This window comes from Ursus americanus, chromosome 2 (assembly GCF_024610735.1).
Source record: "Ursus americanus isolate L20-20 chromosome 2, mUrsAme1.1.p, whole genome shotgun sequence".
Taxonomy (NCBI): Eukaryota; Metazoa; Chordata; class Mammalia; order Carnivora; family Ursidae; genus Ursus; species Ursus americanus.
The window spans coordinates 69,110,745-69,132,530 of NC_142128.1; the positions used below are offsets into that span (position 1 = coordinate 69,110,745).

The 21,786-nt window shown below is 56.3% G+C and overlaps 1 protein-coding gene across 1 annotated transcript in view; it reads right to left on the reverse strand.

Moving 5' to 3' along the window:
• Positions 1–5,889: 5,889 nt before the first annotated feature.
• The window catches only part of PKP1 (plakophilin 1), a 47,235-nt gene continuing 31,338 nt past the window's right edge, over positions 5,890–21,786 (reverse strand). The window contains exons 4-14 of the mRNA XM_045787895.2: positions 19,508–19,652; positions 18,383–18,590; positions 17,192–17,369; positions 15,761–15,875; positions 14,049–14,204; positions 13,042–13,218; positions 11,597–11,750; positions 11,045–11,231; positions 10,193–10,277; positions 7,230–7,336; positions 5,890–6,033 (exon numbers count right to left, since the gene is read on the reverse strand). Of these exons, the coding sequence (XP_045643851.1) occupies positions 7,262–7,336; positions 10,193–10,277; positions 11,045–11,231; positions 11,597–11,750; positions 13,042–13,218; positions 14,049–14,204; positions 15,761–15,875; positions 17,192–17,369; positions 18,383–18,590; positions 19,508–19,652 (1,480 nt within the window). The 3' untranslated portion in view covers positions 5,890–6,033; positions 7,230–7,261. The remainder of the gene's footprint in view (positions 6,034–7,229; positions 7,337–10,192; positions 10,278–11,044; positions 11,232–11,596; positions 11,751–13,041; positions 13,219–14,048; positions 14,205–15,760; positions 15,876–17,191; positions 17,370–18,382; positions 18,591–19,507; positions 19,653–21,786) is intronic.

Here is a 21,786-nt window from a genome sequence, read left to right on the forward strand (position 1 = left end):
ACTAAACATAATTATGTAATTAATATGCAGATATGTGGTTACTCCTCTCTGGGTCTACACCTGTGCCCATACCCCAGCTGTCCTCCAGGAAAACTTTGGGCCCCCGAAACCAGGAATGTGAGCTTGGGAGGATCCGGAATGACACACGTGGCCCCATTGACCATGCAGACCTGCCTGAAGCTTCCTTTCTGAGTGAGGTGTAGAGAGCAGGATTTTAATGGCTTTCTGTAGAGGGAGTAGAATTACGGCCCAGAGATTTGAACCACTTGATGAATATGGAAATGTTTTTAAATTAATTCACCAGTTATGAAACTTCTTTATGGCTGACTAGTGGGTCTGGGGCATTGGGAGCATACCGTCCTTTCTTATATTGGAATGTGTCTGCGGATCAGCCATCAGCAGGGCTCATCAGCTTTGACCCTCTCCCCCGAGAGGCCTGACACACTGCTTGGTGACGTTTGTGCTCTGTTGAAGCTGTAGCAGGTGTCTGAAGGATGACCAGTTAGGCGGGGCATGCCTGCTGGGGTCCTTGAGGCATTTTGGGGGTTCATTTGCCCCATGTCCTGACCAAACAAACCAGGTGTCCCCAGACTAGATGATCTTCACAGTGGCTTCTGGTGTCCGATATTCCATAAATCAGAACTTTCTACTCATCAACACATCGGCATAGCAACCCGTGCTCATAAGATGTGTCATCTTAGCAAGCCTCACTCAAGGTAGCTAGAGCTTCTGAGTCACTGGGTTGATTGTGCACAGGACTGCCTTTGTGTCAGGGCTGTCCTATCATGTTCTAAGGCCTTGACAGGGAAGGCTCCTGGGAGCCCGTCAGAGTACGCTCGGCTGGGACAGAAGATGCTTGAGTCTCAGCCTTGCTTCAGCCACACACTTGCAACGTGAGTCTGGAAAAGACGGTTTCCCCTTTAATCTGTACATTGGAATCTCATACTCTGAGCTCTGCTTGTCTCACTAGAATGAGGTAAAGCTCAAAACAGAAAATGAATACCTTAAGGCTTGGCAAGGTAAAGGGGTTATGTTTTGGCCCCTCAAGTAAAACAACTATTGTTCTTAACAACTTATGTTCACTCTTTCTCTGACCACGCTGGGCAGCAGAACGCGCTGCATTTTAGGAAGTGAGGCCCGAGGACCGCTTTGTCTCTGGAGTAGCTTGGACTCCTGGGGGAACCCGGGCCCTGGGCCAGGCCAGTGGCAAAGGGGCAGGAGGAAATGGCTTCAAGGCTCAGGGACAGATGGACTTGTGCAGCCTGGCCGTGGGGGTCTGGGGGACTCCGTCTCTAGGACCCTGGGCCCTTTCCCCGGGCACCATCTAGGCTTCCAGCTGCTCCTGCGGCCCCCAGTTCGGTCCTGCCCTTTGCTCCTGGACCCCAAGGCCCTCTCATGCTCCTAGGCTAGTTGTCTGAGGGGCCAGGAAGGCCTGTCACCCTCTTGGCCAGGGATGGCCGACTGAGGACCTTTGTAGCCCTTTGCCACCCCTACACGTTAGATGCACCCACACCCACATCAAGTGACATTTCTTTGCTGTTAGTTTTAATTTCCCAGTGATCACACCGCATGTGGGAACTTTGGGGGAAGTGAGATGGCTAATCCACACGTTGTTTCCAGATGCTTAGAAATCTGGATGCGACCATGCTGGTGGTGTTGGTGTCAGACCGTATTTTGCATTTGCATTGTCCCACGTTGGACTGCCACGTTCACGGCCGTGAAGGTGACATATCATAGTAATGGAAGAACATCAGGCCCATGAGCTAGGGAAGCCGGACACAACAGGCGACATCCTGACTCCGTTTATATAAAGTGCAAAACAGGTGAAATCACTGTATGGTGTGACAAGTTCAGATAGCAGTGACCCTTGGGGAGCGGAGCCGTTTACAAGCAGGGCCCTGAGGGGGACTTCGGGTGCTGGTAACACTTAGTTCTTTTTTTTTTTTTTTTAAAGATTTTATTTATTTATTTGACAGAGATAGAGACAGCCAGCGAGAGAGGGAACACAAGCAGGGGGAGTGGGAGAGGAAGAAGCAGGCTCATAGCTGAAGAGCCTGATGTGGGGCTCGATCCCATAACGCCGAGATCACGCCCTGAGCCGAAGGCAGGCGCTTAACCGCTGTGCCACCCAGGCGCCCCTGGTAACACTTAGTTCTTGATCTGGGTGCTGGTTGCATGGGGTGTGCTGTTTGCAAAGATCCATGGAGCCACATGCATGGGAGTTTTGTGTTTATCTGTCTTTATGCGCTGTTCCAATGAAAGCTTAACCGTCCGACATTTCTTGATTTTGAATTTGTAATCTGAGCTCACGTTTCGGAGCCAAAACATGTTTTTCAGGTCTCAAGACCTTTCCAGGGGCCCCTGACTGAGTGTATTAATAATCTGGGCCACAGACAGGCCACCTTTCTCCCCCTGGGCTGGGCCCGGCCTCTCCTCCCATTACTGAACTGAGAGATGACCCAGAAAGTCAGGGCCATGGCTCTCTAGAGAGGCCGTGCCAGGCATACCCTCCCGAGCTGGGAAAGGCTCATCTTCAGCGCTTTCCCTCAGCTTTCTCACCCTTCTCCATCCAGATGGCCCTGACGCTCGGTGATGGCCTACGCGGGTTATATCCAGGCCACCACCTGGAATGTACCACCTGTGTCTTAGAAAGTTCCCGTGTGCGTCTTATCCTGTATGACCCTCCTGTGGCGGGGGCACATCCTCTGCTTTTGCAATGCTCCCAGCACCTCATACAGGACACAGATAGGATAACTCTTAGGGTTCTTCTTATGTCCTTGAAGTTCCTTTCCCTATGGGTGTTCTGCCTGGGGCACTCGTGGGCCGGGTGCCTTTTCCCTCTCCAAACTCTGTGACGTTGGGCATGTTCGCTTCCTCCCAAGCCCCACTTTACTCATGTGTCAGATTAGGGTAGCAGTGCTGGGGTCCTGGAGCCACCGGGGGGCTCAGATGCGCAGACACGGAGCAGGTGCTTCTGCGTGGTGGCGCCCGTCGCCCGTTGCCCTCAGGTCGTGCCCGGTCCTAGCCTGGCGCAGGCGCAGTAAGAGGAGAGCCTGGAAGGGAGGGAGCGGCTCTTCTTTCCTCAATGGCACCCCCAAATAATCCACTGCTCAAAAAAATTCAAAGAAATGCCAGCAATTTATTGATTTCCTATATTTCCACAAAAGCAAATACATGGTACAGCACACAGGGAGACGGCCTCGCCAGCACGAGGTTCTCATACCGACATGGAGGAAAGGGAAGGCTGGGCTCCAGAGGGGTTCCAGGGCACCTCCAGCATCATCCCCTGGGCTTCCCTCTGCTTATCTCCCCCTGCCCATCCCATCCTCCTAGCCTCCTTCAGCCTGACCATCCCACCTTTCAGCCAGGCTCTGGGGCGGACAAGAGAGAACATCACTGTCTCCACATGTCTGGAGAAAACCCTTCACTGCGTCACTGCGGAAGCATGGGGTCTGCGACGCTGGTCTGGCCCCCGCTGGACAGGCTGCTGGTGGCCAATGACCGGATCTGTCTGAAGCACAAGAGATCCTGGTGTCAGGGCAGGGACAGGCAGGGACTGAGTGGTCTATGTCCTTCCTCATGGGCCCCAAATTGGAATGTCTTTTTTGGGGTGTTGGCCCTGGTAGCGTGAAGCCAGTGTGGGCTGCAGATACTGAGCCATGCCTGGGCAAACCCCTTCCTCCCCGTCTTTAGGGAGTGCATCCTCGGGACTCTGTCAGTGTTGCCTCTTCCAAAGTGACGGCCACAGGTCAGAAGCCCAGGTGACGGGCCCAGCTGGCCGGCCTGAGAAAGCACGAGAGAGGTTACAAAATCAGGCCTGGCCTGACTGTCCATCTTAGCCCACCGTTCCCCAAGGCAGCGGGCTGGGCCCACCCGGCTCTTCGCCCAGGCTGGTGACAGAAGTCCAGCAGAGTGGCAGGAAGTGAGGGCAGCGCTAAGGGAAGGGGCACCTCCCTGGGGGCCGCCACGGACTCACGGGTAGTGGGCTAGTTCCCTCTTGCCCTGACTGGACCGGACAATCCTCTCAGACTGGGGGGATCCCCAAAGCCGAGAACCCCATGTCTCCTCCTTCCTCCCCGAGAACGTAAGCTGCATGAGGACGGGGCCGTGGTCTGTTTTGTTCACGTGTGTATCCTGAGGGCTTACAGCATTGCCTGGCACGTCCTGGTGCTTCATACATATTTTTTTAAGAAATGGATTCCTCTGAGCCTGGTGACCGGCAGAGGAGTCATCCTGGAAGCTACGCCTGGGACAGCCTGGTGGGACCACACTCCCATGTGGCCCCTGAGAGATAGAGGGAAGTCAGGAGGAGGCCTTCCATCATGAGCAACAAAGGGGGAAGGCATCACGGACCCAACAGCAGCGGGGGACACTGATTAAATGGCCCGTCATCACAGGCCTGGCCCCAGTCTGTCACCTGTCTTAACAGGCACGTACTTCGTCCAGAAGGGTGCTTTTCGGTTCTGCCTGCTGGGGTAAGAAGCGGGGTTGGACTGGGGGGTAGAGCAGGGTGGGCGGCAGGGGGCCTGGGAGGCAGATGACGAGGAATGGAAAGTGAGGAGCACCTTTTACTCTTCTGGAGAAGGCTACGGCCCAGGCAGCTAATTCCTAGCTGAGCCCACAATGTTAGTACGGGTGGTGGAGGCGGACGTCAGAAGCCTTGGGAACCCATGTTCTGCTCTAGCCTGCAGTGTCTCCTAAGGGCTATTTACTGCAAGCTTTTGCATGAGGCCCTCAGGAGGTCCTTCTACTACTTCTCCTCTGACATGCACAAGAGTCTGGGTTCTCGGGTGTGGCTGGTGCCCCTGACAAGCCTCTTATATCACATCCTCTGTGGTTTTTCCCAAGACAGTGCGGAGACAGGATGGCTGGGGTTCAGGAGAAGGTGGGATTGGCCTCTGGCTGGGGCTGGGGTTTGTTCGTGCCCTGAAGTGACTGCTCCCTTTCCTGGTCTATCCAAATTCCCATCTTCCAAGTCTCCGGAGACCCAGAACACTCCCTCTCTTGAGTCTTAGCAGGCATGCAGGGAAGTATTCTCCTGGTTAATTTCCAAACGGCCACTGTCCCACTGGAGCCTGGAGCAGGTGCCTGTCCAGCCCCAGCCTGTCCCCCTCACCACTGGGAAAATAAAGAGTGAACTGCCATTCTCCAAGCAGCTCTTTGGCTTTGAGCACCATTTTGCCTTCTTCCTCCTGAAACAGACAGGTAAGTCCTTGAAGCCTCTGACTGGTACACAGCCCAAGAGAATGGCCAGCCCCATCTTTCTGGCTCCTACTCCCCCAGAGCAGACTTAGGATAGCAAAGCAAGCGTCACTGTCCTGGCCCAGCCTCTGGAGACTCCACCCTGTCCAGTCCCAGGTCCTGTGGCCCTGCGGGAAGGGAGGCATTATCAGACAACCGAAGTTTCCCATGAAATACACCGAACTTCAACAGCCCCACCAGCCGCCCTTCCTGCAAAGCTGGCTCTTAAGGGTTGGCCCCAGCCCCAGTTACTTCCCCCCCTTCCCCTGGTCCTGGAGATGGGTCCCTTGCAAGGCTTCTGCTCCCTACCCTGGCATGACACATTTTGGGAACCGCGGGCAGCTAAAACAGAAAGTACAGGTTGTGTAGGAACGTGGGAGCATGAGAGTGCTTTTCACCACCCCGTGAGCTGCAGAAACAGCGGACTTAGCTCTTTGCAGTCTGTGGCCATGCTCTAGGCACTCGTGCACAAGCATGCAGGCACGTGCACGCACACACACACACACACATACACACTCACATTATACACATATATATATACCATTTCTCAGCAGAAGAAGTATTGACATGAAACATAAGCCCCTTTAACTCAAGAACAGTCCCCCCCCACCCTTCCCAACCCCCCTTGCCCGCCAGTTCCCCCAAGGAAAAAAAAATCTAGAAATATTTCCATCATCCACAGTTTTCAGGGTTGTTCTCAATTGCATTTGAACTCTTCCAAACACTGCACATGGTGGGCAGAATCACCCCTCCAGCAAGGCCTGAGGTCTTCTCAGCTGGGTTGTATCATTTCTGGAAAAGGAGAGGTCATCTGGTTAGCATTTCCAGGGAGACACCCCCACACCAGCAGGTCTAGCCAATACTGCCACCCCTTTCTACCCACATCCACACGGATGTGCGCCCTGGCCGGCGAGGGGATTCCGAGTCACCCTTGACACATTTGTAGGTCGCTCTTGCTGAGCCAGAAGCTTGTCAGCTTTGTCCCTACACTGCCATGCCCACCCTGTTCGGCCAGCACGGTGCCCCGCACAGCCCTGAGGGTCTAGACTTTGCCCATTAAGAAGCTATTGACTTTTGTCTTCTTTTTCCATCCTCGTGTTGAAGCTTTTCTGCCAGGAGAAGGTGTCTGACATCTTACTTATCTTCACCTGGACCAGAGTTACAGCCCTGTCCCCCACCAGGACTCTCCTCAGGGGTGCTGGCAGATAGCCAGGGTGCTAAGAAGCCCCCTTCAGCTCAGGAGACCCTGTTCCTCACCCCTGGCTCTTTGCAGATGGCCCCACACCAGGGCCATCTCTGGTGACCCTCTAGGGAAGGCTGATGATGTCACCTGCCTCAGAAACACTTTGGATGCTTGTTTAATAATGCACTTTTCACTCCAGAGCTCCAGAGTCAGAACTGCTGGGGCTGGGGCCAGGGGTGTGTGTTTTAAGAAGCAGCCCAGGTGATTCTACTGGAAGCTAAGGCTTGCAGGCCTTTGTCATAGATACGGGTTCTGAGTTTTTGGTCCCTGGAATCATCAGCTGGAAATAAGCTTATCCACATTAGGCATGTACAGACTAGAAAGTGAATTATAAAAAGGATAAGAAAGTGAGCTGTAGGTGTGCAAACTCAGAATGACATATTGTATCACTGCGGGGGGGGGGGCCTTCACACCACGGTCCACGTGAACGGCATCACCTAGGTTGTGCGGTGCGTAACCTACACAGCTGTACCTAGAAGTTCTGCCCAGACCTCTGGTCTACTGATGCTATCAGGACATTGCACATCCCTAATATCCTGTGGTGGGACAGCCCACGACACCCTGGCCAAGTGGCCTATACAGCTGTCCTCACAGGCCTTGTGTTGGCCACGGCCAGGCTGTCTGCTAAATCGAAGGAGACTTCTGTGCCTCCACGAAGCACAGGCCTGGCCTTTCCCTCTGAGACCGGCTGAGGCTGCTGCAGGGGTCCTGGAGGTGCCTCTGCCCTGGGGGAGCTGATTCTTACCTGCAATCCGTCCTTGCTCTGGCAGCCCCTTCTTAGAATCGGGAGGTGAAGTTCCTGAGGGTGTTGGGCCCGGCTAAGTTTCCCAGCATGTTCCTATCCAAGCCTTGCTGCAGGGGCAGAAACAGCAGCTGCATGAAATGCTCCAGGACGAGAGTGCGGGACTTCCCCGGGGCCAGACATTGCCCTCCCAGACTGGCCTTGGCCTTGAGCCAGAGCCCTCTGGAGTCATCAGACATGCGTGTCAGGGCTAAACGTGGCCTGATTAAATGTGCAACCAAACAGACGGCCATCGCTAGCCATGGGTTAGTAGAGTGTGTCTGGGCCTCTACCAGCACTTCTGAATTTCCTATGCGGATCTGCAGAAATGTGAATTAAGGCCTGAGGACTTCAGCTCGTACTCAATACTCTTTAAACAGAACAATAACCAGAATCAGATTAGGAAAGCTGTTTGTTTTTCCTCCTTCTGACTGTCCCTGTGGGTTTTTTTTGTTTTGTTTTTTGTTTTCAAATCTTGACAAGAACTCTTGGCAGCGAGGACATGTCCGGTGTTTCTCACAACCAGAGAGGCGCCTGGAGCTGCTGGTGAGAAGCCGCCACGCTGAGGGCTCTGCTCAGCCATCTGCTCTCCCCCCCCCCCCCCCGCAGCCCTGCCGGCCCCTGAGCTCCTGCTGAGGAGTGACAGGATCTTGGTTCTGTTCTTTCTCCCAGCATACTGCAGGTGCTCAATAAATGCTCTGGAGTGAGTGAGGACAGCAGAAGGGGCCCAGAGGCCCTTGAAGAGGGGCGCCAGGTGCCGGCCAAGAGCTCCAAGAACCTGTCAGCTCTCCCCGGCCTGTGGGAACATGAGGGAGCCAGGCACCAGGCGGTTCAAAGCCCGAGGCCGGCTTGGTCTGGGCATGAATCACATGATGTGTGATTTTCCACCGCAGACTTGCTTGCTCGCCCCTGTTGAGCTTGGCTGGATTCTGTGGAAAGAGCCCAGGAGTGAGCATGCCTGGGTCCCAGCCGCTCCTGCCACGACTCGCTGCATCGGGGCGAACCCCTGTTCTGCAGGGTGGACACAGCCCCGTGGCCACCGCACTGTGGCTGTCAGGACCCAGGGGGCGCTGGATGTGCGGTGCTCTGGGGACAGAAACACGGCCCTCGTCACGTGGCAGCTGCTGCCAAGTACGGCTGGAGGGAGAATGGGGACTGAATGGCGGAACTCTCTGGGGGCCTTAGGGTGGGTGTGCTGTCAGTATTTCCGGGTAAGCTTGAGGAAGTTCTCACCCAGTCTCCTCACCTACCCCCGTTCCCGCAGAGTCTCCCCAGCAGCTGCCATGGGGCCAAGCCTGCCCACACTGTGGTGTTGCTGGGACAGAGCACTGGATTGTCCAACAGAGGACACGGGTCACCAGTGGCTGTGGCCTGCAGACTCTGACCACTGTGGTTCCATGGGCCTCCCTCCTGTCTCCCTGCTGTGCTGCAGGAAGAGCAGTTCCGCCTTCAGCCCCAGGGCAGGTGTCTCCCCATCTCTTCTTCTACCTGATCAGGCCACTCCTGAGCCCCTGCGTCCCCTCTGTTCTGAGGTCTTCCTCCTCCTCCTGCCCTTTCACTTTCCCCCGCTTTGCCCACACCTCTGCATCTCACGACAGAGATGCTTGGGTCCCCTCTGTCATTAAACAGGGGTCTTTTTACCCATGCCTTTGTCTCCCTCCTTCCTGGGCCACACTGAGGGGCGCGGTTCTCCCCTTGGCCCCACTCTGTCCCTCCCCGCCCCTTCTCACCCATGGCAGGGGTCCCAGAGGCTCCCCTTGCTTTGCCAGCAGTGACAGGTGGCTTGGGACTTCCGGATTGCCACATCCAGGGGCCTCCCTGGTTTCCGTCCTCCCTGCTGCCTCAGCAGCCCTGGGAACCACTGCCTGCCCCCTCCCGTGCTTTTTCCACCCGCATGGGCCTCAGCCCGTCCAGGCCACAGCTGGCACAGCTCCTCCTGGTCCCTGGCCCTTCGCTCTCCTTGGCCCCCAGGTGAGGGTCTTCTCCCTGCTTCTGCCCTTACTCTCCGAGACTCTCCCACACACCTGTGCCCCATGATGGTCCTGCCTGCTCTCGGGGCTTCCACCTGCCCAGTGCTCCCGTCTGTGTGGCAGCCTGGCCTCTCTCCTCAGGTTCCACACCCGCACCACAATCCAATTCCTTCAGACTTGACCTCCTGACACCAGGACTGCTCTCCCTCTCTCCACAAAGCCTCCTTGGCCTCTCCCCAAACTATCTATTTCTGCTAATGTGGCCACAGTGTCTCCAGGCTTGCACCCGAGCATGGTCACTCTGACCAGTCTCTTCCGCGTCCTGTCCTTGTTCTGGCCTCACCACTGCCGACATCTCTGTCCGAAGAATGGCAACTGCAGGAGCAGTAGAGGTCAGTGTGGAGAGGTTTGGTAAACTAAGACCTGGGGTAAGACTTTGTGTCTGATGAGGTTGGGAGGCATTGAGGACAGAGAGGAGCCAGGGTCACCACTCGACAAATACAGCCGCTCCAGCGTCTCTCAGTCCCCTCTGCCCTGCCCCTGGCAACGAGCGAGGCTTCCAAGTGTTGCTTTAATCATGACGCTCTCCCCCTCAAATCCGCGATGGCTCCCCGGCGCCAAGGGCAAACTCTCGCAGAGATTAAAGGGGTTGGTAATCTAGCCCAAACCTACCTCTGTGGCCACATCACGCCCTCAAATGAATTCTGTACCTTTTGTTCACCTTGCTTTTCAGTTTGTCCCTAAAGGAGCCCACCCCAGGCCTCTCACACATTTCCTTGATTCCCTCCTCCCTCCATGCACTCGGCACCTTCCCAGAATCCTAGCCTAGAGATTTGCTCAGAGTGTGACCACGTTCATCGTCATGCACTTTGGTCTCTCAGCTCTGACTCTCTCTGTGTGGAGGGCGGCAGGTGCAGGAGAGCGTCATGGGCGGGGGTCAACAGTGTGGGCCCTTACCTGTCTGAGGACGCCCTGCAGCTCCTTGCTGGACCACATGTCAGACAGGAGGAGGCGGGCAGCTTCTGAAGCCTTGGGGGAGGCACTGGGCAGGCAGGAAGTTCATTTGTGGGGTGAGACTTGGGGAGACATGAGAATGACACCCTCCTCCCTCCTCCCCTCACCTTCAGGTCTTAGAGATGTGTGGAGGCCCCAGGGGTGCGTGAGAGAAGAGCCCCATTGGGCTGGTCACTCTGCGCAGTGGGCATGACCCCATGGCCCTGCCCACTTAGAAGTGTCCTAGGGGGCACCTGGGTGGCTCAGTCGGTTAAGTGTCTGCCTTTGGCTCAGGTCACGATCCCAGGGTCCTGGGATCGAGTCCTACATTGGGCTTGCTGTTCAACAGGGAGCCTGCTTCCCCCTCTGCTTCTCCTCCTGCTCGTGCTTCCCCTCTCTCTCAAATAAATACATAAAATAAAAAAAAAAAAGACTTTAAGAAAAGAAAAAAAGAAATGTCGTAGGATTCTCCTTGGGGGCTGTGAGGGGGAAGATCCCCCAGCCCTTGTCCTGGCAGGAGAAAGTCCCATGGAGTAGAATAAAGTTCCCCCACAGCAGGGTCTGCAGCTCCATTCCTCCTGCCGACCCCCTAAGGATCCAGTGCCCGCCGGTGACCCACAGTGCTCTTGGCTTCTGGAACTTCTCTGCATTCAAGCCTCCCCTGCCCTGGCTCTCCTCTCTGTACTAGGTACTGCTCCCGCTGTGCCTCTGAGACTTCACAGGGAGTCACGGGACGGCCTGCTTTGCATGGGGCAGGGGTGAGGGGGTGGGGGGGTGAGGGGGTGTGGGGAGGAGACCACCCGCCTCCCGGCCCACCTGCTCCGGCACAGGTTGATGACGTTGTTGACCATGCTGCTGGTGAAGTACTGCTTGGCCATCTGCGGCTGGGAGGCCATCAGGTTCCTCACAGTGTAGCAGGCCGAGGACAGGATGTCCTCTGAGTTGCTGGTGTTCCCGGTGTGACTGGTGAGGAGCCTGGTCACCTCTGGGAATACTTGGTTCCCTGAGAGAGAAAGGAGTGGAGGGCACAGGGTCACATGACCGAGGGAGAGAGCGGCTGAGGGGCTCCCTCTGGGGCCATAGTCCCGGACTGTCCTCACCCGGGTTCCTAGAAAGGTGACCTCTCCAGGCTCCACTCTAGCTCCAGCTGAGGGCTTGGGACCCAGATTGGGACCTCTGCACACCTGCCCCCCCCCCATCTCCAGGGGACCTGTCCCTTCTTCCCTCCAAGCCTCTCTTGGGCCAGCTTCCCCTCTTGGAATGCCCACCCTAGGGAAAGTTTAGAGGGGGACCTTCCAGCAGGCTCTGGAATGTCCTGGCTAGAGGCCTGGGGGAGAGGGCTGGTCCGATGCTATGGGGGGCGCTTACCCATTGCTCTGTGCAGCACAGGGTGGCGGGACATGTTGCTCAGGAGGGAGGCCCCGGACCGCACCACATCAGAGTTGCCAGATTGCAGGAGGCGAGCAATTTGTGGCAAGCCCTTTTCCTTGAGCCCAATCAACTGGCTCATGCCGCTGGACATCTGAGAAAGAAGGACAGAGTGAGGACCTAGCCCGCGGCTTCCCGGGCACCATGGTGGGAGCGGGCCAGGGAATCCCACAAAAAAGAAACCCCAGCACCTTTTCTCTTTCATGCTGGAAGCACGAACAAAGAGAGACACAAATCTGCTCTTGCGCCAGCAATGAACGGAGCACCCAGGCGACAATGCACCCCTACCTCTCCTGACCTTGATCTCTACTCCTGGATCAGCCCAGAGCCCAGACGGGTGATGAGAGGGAAGTCTCAGACCACTCGCTCATGGGGGCCCTGAATCGACTCTCAGTCTAACGAAACGGTCAGACGCCCCTGCTCAGCTATTGATCTCAGCTCTGCCTTTCTTACATGTCCCGGCAGGGTCTGCTCACGTGAAACCCCACGGTCAGTGCTAGTGTCAATTAGAGAAGCATTGACCACATTCCAACTTCCATACCTCCGGAGATCTCAACACATATTTGTCGTGTACTTGCCCAGGACAAAGACGGGTAAGAGAGGGTCCGTGCCCACATGGAGATATACTCCAGGGCCCCCTGGAAATAGGCCAGCTCATCCGCGTCTCTAGAACAAAGACATCCTCGCTGTCATCTGGTCCCAGGCTGGTCTAGAGTTCTTGAAGACCCCCAGCTCCATCCTCTCATGGTCAGGAAAGCTCCTTCCTTACCTCAGTTCACCCCGGTCCTGCTTCCAACTGATTCTCTTTTGTCCCAAGTAAAGATGGGGGATTGTTGGCTGCCTCCCCATCTAAATGCTTGTTGATTGCAACAGGCCTCCTATGGCTCAGTGCCATTCCATCGTGTCCTCCAAACTATACTTGGCCTCAAAACCTCTATTGATTCTGCCACATCTTCCTCTAGATCTGCCCATGCTCCAAACCCTTTGTTTTTCCCTCTGTCAGTTCAACACACAGGAGACTCCTCCTGCCACAAGCACACCCTTCATCCCTGTCCCCCACCCAGACAGGGCCAGCATGGGGCAATCACGAGGCAAAGAGGACTCTGTAGGCACAGACAGAATCCAGCAGGAGTGGGGTCACCTGGCCGCCGCCTGGAAGTTCCCAGAGGGCTGGGCTAGTTCTCTTCCCTCGTGGCTCCTCCATATCACATAGGACATTGCCTCTATTAGTGTCTGCAGAACCGAGCTCCGCAGGCCAGAGGTGATTGCTAAGACTCAGACCGAGGACACGCTCGTGGGAGAACAGGGAAGGGAGCAGACTCTGGCTTCGAGCTAGAGAAATGGGGGTGTGATGGGGGTGGGCGCAGAGGAGGGGCCGCTCCTACCAGCCCCTTGCTGGCGGTCAGATTCTGCAGGGCCCCGGCGCAGGCCTCCAAGGTGGCGTCTTTCTTGCTCTTGCCCATGAGGTTCAGGTAGGTGCGGATGGCATCCGAATGGTACAGCCAGCTGCTGCCCTTGGGGTTGGCCTCCTCCTCCGGAAGGGGGCAGTCATAGTTGTTGTTCTGAGGACAAAGGGCCCGTCAGCAGGGAGCCTTGGGAAGGCACCGAACCCAAGCCTTCTGTGTGCCCCCCAACTCCAGGGTCCTGGTTCCTGATGGGAGGGACCTGGCAAGCACCTGCCCCGGTGCCCCTTCTTCTCATTATAGCAGCTCCGCAGAACTGAGTGAGGACAGGGGCCATGGTCCTCCCCGCTGTCTCTGAGGGAGGCAGAGAACAATCTTGGGATTCTGGGAAGTGTAGGGCAGGCCAGCCTCTGCCCAAACCTTCCAACTGCTTTCGGGTCTCACACCATGATGCTTCCTCCCTTCCCAGAGTCAGACCCCGAGCCTGACCCACCCTGGGCCCACAGGTGTGGTCCGGGGCCCAGCTTCCACAGTTGTACCCAGCGGGGAAGACTGACCCTCCCTCCACAGTGCCCTCCTGCTTCTGGGGGACCTGGGAGGCTTGGGAGCTGGTGGGAACCGGGCCGGAGAGGGCTTAGAGTCCTGGCTACCCCCAAACCTTCCAGGGTAATGGAGAAGATGGGGCCGAGTTTATCAATCACATAGTAAGGGAGGACAAGCTCTGCAAAAGGAGGGCTGGAGCTTTTGACCTCTGGGTGGTCTGAGCTCCTACACTCTCAAGAACACGGATCCCCTCTGAATGCAAGACAGAACACCCTGTACTCGGCTCCCAGAGTGCGGCACCAGCCCGAGGCCCAGGCTTTGGCATTGGCTTGTCCCCTTGGGCTGGTTTCAGGTTTGGGGGCCCGAGAGGAAATGGTGGGCCAGGCAGCTGAGCCCAGCGGGGCTCCTGGTGGGGAGCAGGCCCTGGCTCCGTCGTCCGTGCTCACCATCATCTTATCGCTCTTGTTGCTGAAGCAGCCGGTGGAGGACTTGTCCGTGTAGGCGTTGCGGGCGTTGTACTCCAGCTGGCGGTAGCGGGTGGGCACCTCCGCGTCCAGGCGGTAGGAGAGGTTGTGCAGGACACACATGCAGTTCTCCACGGACTGGGGGCCAAGCAGAAGCGGGGTTCCTGAGCCTGGGCCCTGGCCTGAGGGCATCCCCGGCTCTCTCCCCGCCCTTGCCCGTGAGAGAGGGCAGCCCCTCAGCGGCTCCAGGAGAGATGACACGGGCACGGCCACGGTCTGAGAAGCTCTCCCAGTCACCCTTCTGGAGCCTGGATTGGAATCCAGCTCTGTCATTTCCTGGCTGCATGAACTCAAGTGGCTTGCAAGTGTTCTGGGCCCCGGTTTTCTCAGTCATAAAATGGGACTGAAGTCACCTACTTTCTTGGGCTCCTGGGAGGGTCACACCTGAAGTGCCTGTCATGGGGCCCCGCACGCAGGACACGACAGACAGCGGCCACTGCTTCTACTACGACAGCCACGGTGCCGGTGGTGGGACCGGGCTCTCGAAGGGTGCACCTCTGTCCCGCACGTCTCCCTCAGGAGCAGCCTCAGTGTATTTAGGTTCAAAGCCATCGAAACCCGACGCCCCTACGACCCCCCGTTCTCACGGCCGCTAGTCCTCGGCTTCTGACAGCAGACGTGCTGCCCAACTCCGCATGGGCAGTGACACCTGCGACCCGGGACTTTGCCGCGGCTGCGTCTCCCAGCCTTAGCCTTTGTCCTCGTGGACAGGCTGGGGTTTGGGCCAGGAGACTGACCATCCTAACGACGTCTGGCCCTGAAAGGGTTTGAGCGACTCAGAGTTGCAGGGTCTGGGTTACACAGGTGGGGGGGGGGTGCTGCATCCGGAGCGGAAAAGCACGATGCCCCCTGGGCCCCGGCTGAGCATCCGAGGGACCGTCTCTCTCCTGAGGCCCTGTTGTCACTTCCAGTGGAGGAGGGAGAGACAAACTCTCACCACAGGGAAACTGTGTGCTGATCCCAGTGCCTGTGGTGCCCAGACAGTCCCCTGTCACCTGGGGACTTTCTGTCTGTGTGTACTGGTGTGTCCCAAAGCCCAGAGAGGACGGGAGGGCAGCTTGGCCAGTGGCCTCCCTGGGAGGCGGTGGGAAGCCGGTGTGGTAGAAGGAGCCTCGGCGCAGGGAGGATCCCCGGGGACAACAGTGTGGCTCCTTGGGGCCGCAGGCGGGACTCAGCTCACGGAGAGCTCACTCAGTGCCGGGTCCGCTTCGTGTCTTGCTTACGAACTAATTGAGCCCTTAAACCAACCCAGGCAGATGGATTATGGTCATCTCCGTTGGAGCAAAGTGCAAACGGAGGAACAGAGACGTCATGGAAGTGTCCGCATTCACACAGCCTCTAAGTGAGGGACAGCGGACCCGCCTCGGTAACCACTGTCCCCAGCGAGCAGAGCACTCTGCAGCCAGCCGTCCCCTTCCCTGGCCGGTCTCTGGGCGTCTGTCCTGTCACTAGAACATGCCTTCAGGGCCCCTCGAGTGCAGACCTGCCTCGTGGAGCCTGGGAGAAAAAAATGTCAGGACCTAGAGTCCAAGGAGCTGCCCTCACTGATTCTGGGGAGGCCCTGGGCCTTGGAGCGCTGGACAGAGAGGACTGGGGTCCAGGGCCAGGGTGGGGTGCCACCTGGGCACGCTCACCTTGTCATCACAGCGGCTGGCGGCCACGCAGTTCTGGACATAGGCCATAAGGGAATCAATGAGCCCCGTGTAGTTTCGCATGGTCTGGCGGCCTGCATCGGCAGAGCTCAGGTTCCTGAGGAGAGAACAGAAAGCGGGTGAGGAAGCAGGGGAGGAGTGGGGAATAGTGAAGACAGTGATTGGGGGGCATGCAGGGGAGAGAGCGGCGGGGGGGAAGGGGGCAGAGGGGATGGGGATGAGGTTGGAGGTTTGGTAGGACGAGAGCAGGGCAGAAGAAATGAGGAAGAAAGAAGGAAAGACCATTCAGCCAATTCCGCCCCATCCTGGCTGAGGTTGGATGGGCTCTCATTTGAACTCAGCTCTTCCCACCCCCTCTTTCTGCCCACCTGGGCCCCAGCCCTGACTGTCAAGGGCTCCAGTGCTGCAAGCAGGCCAGGACACATTCCCTACCACTACTGGGCACCTGTTGAACGGGGGCTGGAAGCTTCACCTGCCCAGTTTCTTTCTGTGGGGCCAGAGGCAGAATTTGGGAAAAGAGCTGAGGGGTGCTCGGCTGGGGGCCAGATGCCCCCTCCCCGTGGAAGCTTGTTCTGCCCCAGCAGTGGGCTCCTTCCGAAGCATCCTGGGCCTATTTGCCTGGAGAAGGCCGAATGTGGTTACCGTTGCCACCAACAGCCCTGCAGTCCCATCAAGTGCTTAATACCCCGGCTTTGCTCACTGGAGGCCACTGATGGAGGCTGACAGGAAGGAGCGCAAGCTGAGACACAGAAGCTCACCCCTCATTCTGGGGCTCCCAGGAGTTGGGGAAAACAAACCCCATCAGGGCAAGGTGTGACCCTGAAGGGGACCTGTTCCACTGCTTCACCTCCATACCGGCACCACAACCGGCTTGCAACCTCTCTCCTGGAATGAGCATACCCACGTCTCTCCTCCAGCAGCTCCCAGGGGCCTTGCTTCATGCTGGTGTGGGACTCAGGAGACTTTGGGGAGAGCCATGCCATCTCATGCCATTGAATATGGCAGTTGGTGTTAGCCCCGTAGCTGGGAAGTGACTCATTAGGAGCCAATCAGCAGACTTTTGTCTAAAAGAACACTCTTCGAGGTAATACAAGAAATGCATTGTTGGGAAATGGAGGAGAAGGAAATGTTTGAACCAGTTTGGATATTCAGATCTGGCATTTCCATTCTTAGATTTCTAACTAAGTCCACAGTGGTCCCTTAAAGGAGGTCATGGAGTTCTGATCCTTATCTAGATCCAGGGATGTCAGGAACGCCAGGGCCCCGTTTCTTGGCATCTGCCCATGAAGACCAGTGCCAGCCAGACCACATTTTACGTTCTCTGTCCTGGCTGAGTCCAGCCCGAGATGGGGCTGCCTGGGCAAAGGCCCAGGACTGGGGCAAAAAGACCCCGTGGGCGTGCTCCTCTCTCACCTCAAGCAGCCCGTGGCATTGAAGAAGACTTCGGGGTCCACCATTTCCCGGGTCATGCTGCTGTTGCCATCGCACCAGCCGGAGAAGGGAATGATGACCCGGTCAGCCAGCACCGGCAGGGCATCGGCGATGAGCTCCTCCTTCAGCTCGTCAGTGGAGGATAGGTTCCAGAGCAGCCCTGGAAGTTGGGGACCATCGACTCAACACATGCCAGGCTCAGAAGACCCCAGGCAACGGGGGGACCACCCCCAGCCTGCTCTGACACATGAGCCCTACTGAAACACAACCTTCCAAGTAGGCCTGGTTTATTCGATCTCGTGTCTGATTGTTTCCTGAGCCCGCTTCCCACTGTCTCAACGAGACTGCAGGTTCTTTGAGGGCAGGGAGCAGCAAGAGTTCTTTATCTAGGTCAAATTATGAATATGGGAGGTGGTCAAGAAACATTTGATTGACCTATGGTCTTTAATATAAATGTTAGCACTCAGAGTCTTCTAGTGTTCTCTATTTTCCACCTGAAAGTCACTCCAGAAATACTGGTCATAGTCTGTGCATGGTCTCGTCTTCCCAGCCCAGTCAGGGTGTCAGAGTTCCTTCTGTCTCTTGTGCCCCGGCCCAAGGGCTTAGCGTATTGTTTGGACACAGGAAGGTGCTTAAGACGTGTTGGTCCCTGCTCTCATCAACTTCCCTTCCTCCCCTTCACCTACAGATCCCAGGCTCTGCTGAATACGGATCCTGCCTGGACACCGGCCTTCCACCCTTTGCCTTCTATTTTCAAAAAGGCCTTGACCTGGGGCGCCTGGGCGGTTCAGTCGGTTAAGCGTCCGACTCTTGATTTCAACTCAGGTCATGATCTCAGGCTCCTGAGATAAAGCCTCACATTGAGCCCAGAGTTGGGCTCTTTGCTCAGTGGGGAGTCTGCTTGAGGTTCTCGCTCTCCCTCTGCCCCTCTCTCCTCTCATTCTCTTTCTCTCTCAAATAAATAAATAAATCTTAAAAAAAAAGACTTTGACCCCTTGTGAGTGTGCACTGTCTGGACACCACTAATCTGGCCAAGGCCGGTAGCACGGGGCTCCCCAGATATTAGCCTGAGGTCAAATCTGCACAGCTGTGCTTTGACCCAGCCTAGAGGGGCTGCAGCCAGCAGTCCTGCCCACCACCGACCCCTAGCTCTCTATGGCTGGGGCTCCCTACCTGTCAGTTGTTTCTGGATCTCACTGCTCCCGGTTCTCCTCAGGAGGCTGACAGCCTCTCGGATCCCATTCTGCCTCCGGGTCTCCAGCTTGTTGGTGACGCTCCGGAACACCAGGTTACGCAGGGCCCCAGCCGCAGCCTGCTGGACGTTCTGGTTGGGGCTCCGGAGGAGGTCCACCAACTTGCAGATGCCTCCCAGCTGATAGACCTGTTGGGATAGGGGGGCCGCCTTGCCCAGTCAGGGAGGGGAGGCTGATCTAATACTCGACTCAGAGCGATTTTTGTCAGCCCCAAAAGTCTACTGTTGGTTCAGAAGTATTCAAGCCAACCAAAATAAATGAGCGGTGTGGAGTCAGAGCAACCGACCAGACCAGGAACAAAGACGATTCAGATGCTGGCTCCCACACCCTCACCAGGAGACCCTCCGGAAGGCGCTCCTCTGCTCTGAGCCCCACTTTCCTCCTCTGAAATATGGTGGTGAGGACCAGAGGAGGAAATCAATATAAATATACTTCAAAATCCTAAAACAGGACAGACGTCAGGGAGACCTTCCCAGGAGAACTCAGTCTCCTGTGGCAGGAACTTTGATGCGGATGGATGGTGGAATCTCTAGAAAACCCATTTAGGGCGCTCCACCCTTGGGCTGAGCTGCAGAGCCCTATAGGCGTCCTTCCCACCAGCCAAGCTCAGGAGGCATGAATAAGCCCTGTCTTCCACCACAGACGCCTGGTGAGAAAGAGGATCAAGCTGCGGAGAGGGGGAAAGAGATGGAGACGGAGAGGCAGAGAGGCGGAGACAGACAGATGGACGGTGGGGAAGGGAGCTGACGTGCGGAAAGCAGTCATATTCTCTAGTAGCATCTGGGAAGGGATTTCTGTTGAACTCATGGTGGTTTCTTCCATGTGACCAGTGGGGGAGACACGCCTGACCAATGTCCACTCAACTAGAGGGTTAAGATGCCCAGCTGTGATCTTGGGCAACGCCAAGCACATTCCTCCCTCCAGGCAGCCAGGCGGGGTGAGAAGGAGCAAGTACAAATGCCCCCACCCATCTCCAAATGGGGTCAGGCTGACACGCCCAGTCCCTGCCCAGGCCTCCAGGGGGACAAGGTGTGCAGCCGGCTACCTGTTGTTTGGCCGATTCGTCCTGGAAGCAGGTGTGCTGGATGTAATAGGCCCCGATGGCCTGGTACTTCTCATCCTGGGAGCTCAGGTACTGCACGGCCTTGGGGATGGTCAGCCCACTGCACTCAATATCCTCACTGCAGATCCTGTGGGCAATGGGCAGTGGGTGGGCTCCAGGGTAGGCTGGGAGTCCCGGGGCCAGGGCCTCAGAACTCCCCCCTGTATGCCCAAGCTGCCACAGGCTGTCCATCCATCCATCCATCCATCCATCCATCCATCCATCCATCCAACCATCCATCCATCCACTCATCCATCCATCCATCTATCCACTCACCCAACCATGCATCTTCCCTCCCTCCTGTCTCTATTCATCCATCAATGCCTTCATCTCTCCCAAGTCCAGCTAATTCTTCTTACATAAAAATTCTCAAATCTGCTCCTTCTTCCCACCCTCACGGCCACTGCCTTCCTTCTGACCATGATCACTCACACTGGGACTACAGCAAGAGACCCCCACAATTGGCTCTCTTCTCCAAGCTCCCCTATCCAAAATTTTCCTCCCTTTTACCAGACTAGCAGTCCTAAAACCTGGTTCACTGTGTTGTTCCCATCAGGGGCTTCTCCGTCCTGCAGCTTCAAGTGAAGAATGCTTAGACTACTATCCAAGGGCACATGTTAAGTTGGACCATAGGAAATGGCTGATAGTCAACCGTTTTGAGCCACAGAACGAAACATTTCATGTTTCAACCTAATCGTTTGGCTCCGCTATGCCCTCTCGCACACTCTCCAGACCCTCACAAGGTCCACTCCAGCAAGACTCTCTTCTTCACTGAGCCCCAATCAGGGCTCAGGTGTGGCGGTGTCCCTTCCCCTCACCACACATGTGTCTCGTTGAAGTCTCACTTCCCTAAACATTCCAGGGAAAGGACACCTCTCTTCTAGGAACCCCTCCAGCTCCTGTGGTGTTGACTCTCGGGCTGCCTTTCCACTTGCCTGTGTCCTGGTTCCCAACAGAGGTGGAGAATTCCCAGGGAAGGGGCAGCCCTTTCTGTGGCACCCAGCCCCACCCGACTAGGAATTTCTCAGCATTTGTACTGGCCTCCGTTTTCTTTTCCTCAAGTGCACTGGCCTCAGTCTTGCCATAGTAAATGCTCAGCAAATATTCATGGTTTTAATGTGGCATCCTAACTCCATTTTGGGAAACAATCACCCAAGGGGCAGAGCTCTCTGGGCTTGTAACAGTAGCACTCCTGTCCTGCGTCGAGGAAATGTCACATTTGCCTGTCAAACATCATCTCTAAATGGCTCGTCATACACCCCTTCCATGTCTTACCTAGACCTTGTCCTCTCAGGGCCTCTGGCTTAGGGCAATAAGTCAGGGCTAGATGCTGCCCGCGTCCCTGCTCCACGGGAGAGGGTTTCTTAGCCCTTCTCCAGATCATCCCAAACACACCTTATGGCCTTTGAGTAGTTAGGAGAGGTCCAGCTTTACAATGGAGTTCAGAGTGGGGAAGAACACAGGATGCTACATCAGCTGTGTGACCTCGAGCAAGTGAGTTAACTTCTCTGTGCCTTGTTTCCGCCTCAGGAGTTCTAGCACCTGCCTAGAAGGGGCTATGAGGTTTAGCAATGAAGACCGCAAAGCTCCTGGAGCTCTAGGAAGGGCAGTTTATCAGTTAATTGTGTAGCCCTGGGGTAGCTCTGGGCTGTTCTGTTTCTGGTTGTGTCCCCTACATGTATCGTACATCCTGGAACATCCTGGAATAATCTCTGTAATAATGGTAGATGCCTAGTAAATGTTTGTCAAATCAATGAATAAATGATCATTAGCTGGTGATAAGGAACAGTAGGGAGGTCTACGGAGCTCTGAGCCCTGGAGGGCAGGCCCAATGTCCCCTGAGACACTGTGGCCGTCCCCAAGCCAGCCTGTGCCTGTGGCTCTTTGTAGGACACCCCACTTCATCTCCTTCGTTCTCACTGGGCCTTCGGTGTCGGGGGACAGGAGATGCACCCTGCTCTCCAGCACTCGCTCCAGGCCCTTGGTTTGGTGTCTGTCTGTCCTGGTTGTCTGTTGTCCTATACGGTGGAACATGGCCCCCTTGCCCATCGTCCACATCAGGCCAGGCTCCTTTGCTCTTCCAGAACATGGACAGAGATTTGCATGCCGAAGATCACAGACCCTCAGCCCCTGGAGGGGTTGTTAAAACACACGTCGCCGGCCTCTCCCCGAGTGGGAAGTCTGTAGGTCTGGGTGCAACCCGAAAATGTTCCCAGGTGATG